Source organism: Diaphorina citri, unplaced genomic scaffold (assembly GCF_000475195.1).
Source record: "Diaphorina citri unplaced genomic scaffold, Diaci psyllid genome assembly version 1.1 scaffold9672, whole genome shotgun sequence".
NCBI classification, from domain to species: domain Eukaryota; kingdom Metazoa; phylum Arthropoda; class Insecta; order Hemiptera; family Psyllidae; genus Diaphorina; species Diaphorina citri.
Genome location: NW_007387046.1, coordinates 7614 through 11413, shown reverse-complemented (window position 1 = coordinate 11413; position 3800 = coordinate 7614). Strand labels below are relative to the sequence as shown.

The 3800-nt window shown below is 36.3% G+C and overlaps 1 protein-coding gene across 1 annotated transcript in view; it reads left to right on the top strand.

Moving 5' to 3' along the window:
• Positions 1-292: 292 nt before the first annotated feature.
• Positions 293-3800, top strand: part of LOC113472881 (dorsal-ventral patterning protein tolloid-like) — a gene marked incomplete at both ends in the record, with an annotated part of 11118 nt that continues 7610 nt past the window's right edge. Inside the window, 4 exons of the mRNA XM_026832666.1 lie at positions 293-303; positions 481-703; positions 982-1104; positions 1312-1472. Coding sequence (XP_026688467.1) covers positions 293-303; positions 481-703; positions 982-1104; positions 1312-1472 — 518 coding nt within the window. The remainder of the gene's footprint in view (positions 304-480; positions 704-981; positions 1105-1311; positions 1473-3800) is intronic.

Genomic DNA, 3800 nt, shown 5'->3' with positions numbered 1-3800 from the left:
ATTTCAGGTAGGATTGGACGGTATCCATCAATATCCACTTATATTTGAAAATTTCAGGATGTTTTCCAATCAATCAATCTTGGTAACATTTTGGTGAAATTTTGTGTCATTTATTCCTTGTTACTCCTGAGTTATCTACTTTTTTGGGTAGGTACTGAATTTCAGGTAGGATTGGACGGTATCCATCAATATCCACTTATATTTGAAAATTTCAGGATGTTTTCCAATCAATCAATCTTGGTGACATTTCTCCTGAGTTATCTACTTCTTTGGATAGGTACCTGATCACCAGCTGAATTTCAGGTAGGATTGGACGGTATCCATCAATATCCACTTATATTTGAAAATTTCAGGATGTTTTCCAATCAATCAATATTGGTAACATTTTGGTGAAATTTTGTGTCATTTATTCCTTGTTACTCCTGAGTTATCTACTTTTTTTGGGTAGGTACCTAATCAATCGTTTATTATTTATTTCAGGTGGCGCTCAAATTCCAGTCATTCGAGATTGAGAATCATGACCAGTGTACATATGATTATGTTGAGATTAGAGATGGGCATGCGCCTGATTCACCCATTATTGGAACTTACTGCGGATATAAACTACCACCTGATATCAAGTCAAGTGGTACCAAGCTTATGATCAAATTCGTATCAGATGGTTCAGTACAGAAACCAGGCTTCTCCGCCATTTTCATGAAAGGTGAGTCAGACTAAAGAGTTAGAAAGTGTCAGATCACCAAAGAGGTACACTCAGTTCGTTAGAACTTATCTTACAGATGGTGTTTTCCTTTTTTTCTTTTTTTTTTCTGCTGAAATTCAAAGCGTATTCCGCTTGGCTCCAAATCCGGCCTTACCCTAACAGGAACTTGCGCTTGATTTTTCCGAGAATTGTAACTTTGGGTAACAAAAGGAAAAATAGGTTAATGTCCGTAAGTACCTTCCTTCTCTTATCTTAAATTAAGCATTTTTTTATTCCAGAGTTTGACGAGTGTGCATTAGAAGATCATGGGTGTGAACATACCTGTAAGAATATATTGGGTGGTTACGAGTGTTCCTGTAAGATTGGATATGAACTTCATTCGGACGGGAAAATCTGTTTGGGTGAGTGTTAAAGCTAGAGGTGAAATGATAAAACTTATGTACGTATTTATACTTTTTTTCCATCCCTGGATCGTGCTAATTTTACTTCGTTATTCTTCATACCTGCTCAAATGAGATTGTCTTTATTTTATCAAGTAAACTTTAGGTGGAAATGTAGGTAGAATCTGGGAACTGTTCATCCTAAATTTCGTATTTTCGTTTTTCCAGATGCTTGTGGTGGAATTCTGAACACTCCCAACGGCACGCTGACGAGTCCCTCATTTCCTGATCTGTACATTAAGAACAAGACTTGCATCTGGGAAATAGTAGCACCGCCTCAGTATAGGATATCACTAAACTTTACCCACTTCGATATTGAAGGGAACAACGTAAGTGTGGGCTTTACATTACAAAATTTGATCAGTAGTATCTTCAATCCTTTTGGATACCTTCTAATTGCGACGCTTTTCACACTCTAATAGTGTCTGTAGACGAACCACTGGTTTTTACAAAGACATTTTTATTTGTAAATATTTTTTGTTGTACAAATTGGATAAATATTAGATTTATTGCTCTGCCAAATTAGTATTGAATAAATTTATACTCACCTACCTAAATAGTCATAAGCATAAGTGATGGATGTCGAATTTTTATGACATGTCAATACAAGCTATGTCATTTAGGTACCTACCCATTTGAGACATTAGAATATAATTATTGTTTCTTTTCGAATTACCGTCATAAAATTGGTACATACTTTTGGATTCGAAAAAGTAGTTACGTATTCCAATATTTCCAATTTTCAAGCGTTAGAAACCATTTTTTTTTCTTTTTCTTTACTAAGACCCAACCATATTGGACCGGTTCACTAAAGAGTTAGAAAGTGTCAGATCACCAAAGAGGTACACTCAGTTCGTTAGAACTTATCTTACAGATGGTGTTTTCCTTTTTTTTTTTTGCTGCTGAAATTCAAAGCGTATTCCGCTTGGCTCCCGGAACTTATAGAGTGTCTTTTATTTCGCATACAGGGTAGATCATCCGTGATTGGAAATGATATGATGGACCCTTTCCTGTAGAAAGTCAAATGAGAGGGGAAGATTTAGATTATTCGATCAGATTGTCACTAGTAAGAGGTCTCTTTTTTGGAACTAAGCACAAAAGCAAGATTCCTGTATACTTCCTGTTTCCGAAATGAAGAAGTGATGATGGGTATAATATGGCCAATATCATGTTATGAGTTACCTGTAGGTGATATTGGGTATATGAGGCAGTCCATTCTCATCGAACTCATCATCATCATCCGTGTCTATCCTAGAACCACGCCGTGAAGATGCAGACATTGAAGATTTCCTTGACTTTACCGATGTGTTTGATTCCCGCCGCTTAGACACGTCATAGCCTGATAATTTCGTCAGTTTGACTTCAGTAAAGATTTCTTTGGGTTCCTTGCCGTCTGTAGTGTCAGTATTAGAGCAGGTTTCTGTCAAGGGATTTGGTTTGACGTCCATTTTGATATCCGTGGTCGATTTGTCCATTCCGACAGATGTGCAGAGTTTCGTCTTCTATTTTGGTTAAATGTTGCTCGGTCTCCTTATCTTATTTCGGTATTATTCAACATCAAACTTCATATCCAACTGATGTCCTCTGACATTCTAAAGTTCGTTGAGACCTGTAACATGAAGAAGGCGTTTTCTTCATTAGTGTTCCTTGTCACGGGGTTATTTGGCCCGTGGCGAGAGGATAAATGAAAACACTTCGATTGAGGAAATTAATGAACAGTTATTTGTTTTATTATGGGGTGATTTATTATAATGAGAAATATTTATTAAGTTAATATTAATTCAAGATGAGCTACTTGTTCATTTATTATTGAGACATTTGAACAAGATAGAATAGTATTCAAAATAGTCAAAGGTGATCCAAGACCCTGGGAGAATTAGAAGGAAAATGAAAGGTAGATCTTACCGTCAATAATAATCTGAGCGCCGGCCAAACACAGTCTGACGAGCCCTCCTGTGAGGAGCTCTCAGGTGCTGGCGAAATGGTTGATGGTTCTCCCACCACTTTGTGGTTGCTACTTCAGATCTTAGCTCACTGTATTTATAATGTATATTATATTAGCCGTATCTGTAATTGCACCAGTTGGCTATAGATTAGGTATATTCCGTCAAGAATCACCATCATTTGAATAGTACCATGTATAACACTTATTTATTTACAGTTCTATTCTAAATTAATTCGTATAATAAAAAGTGTCATTTAAATAGGAAATTAATATAAATGAATATTATTATACACTTTTCTATTCTAAATGACCTCAGTGGTCATTGTAAAAGTATTCATTTAGAGAATATGAAAATTGATAAAAAAAGATATTTCTTATCTGATTGGTCTAAAAACTTTTTTTCTCATTCAGCAGGGTGGGCACAGTGTCTATATCTAACCTAGGGCATGTTTTGTATCAAGAACTTCTCTGCTATCATCAATCCTCCTCAAGCGTGCATTCTGGCTGCTGTAGGAAGTTTATCTCAACGCGTTCGTCAGAGAGGGCAACGAGTTAAGTTTCACCCTCCCATTTCTATACATATCATACCTAAGCAGCTCCATCGATGAACAGAAGAATGGCACGTTCCCTTTTGAAGTTATAATATATACATAACTCTGAAAAAAACAAATTTGACACAGGAAAATCTGGTGTGGAACTTCACACGACTTTC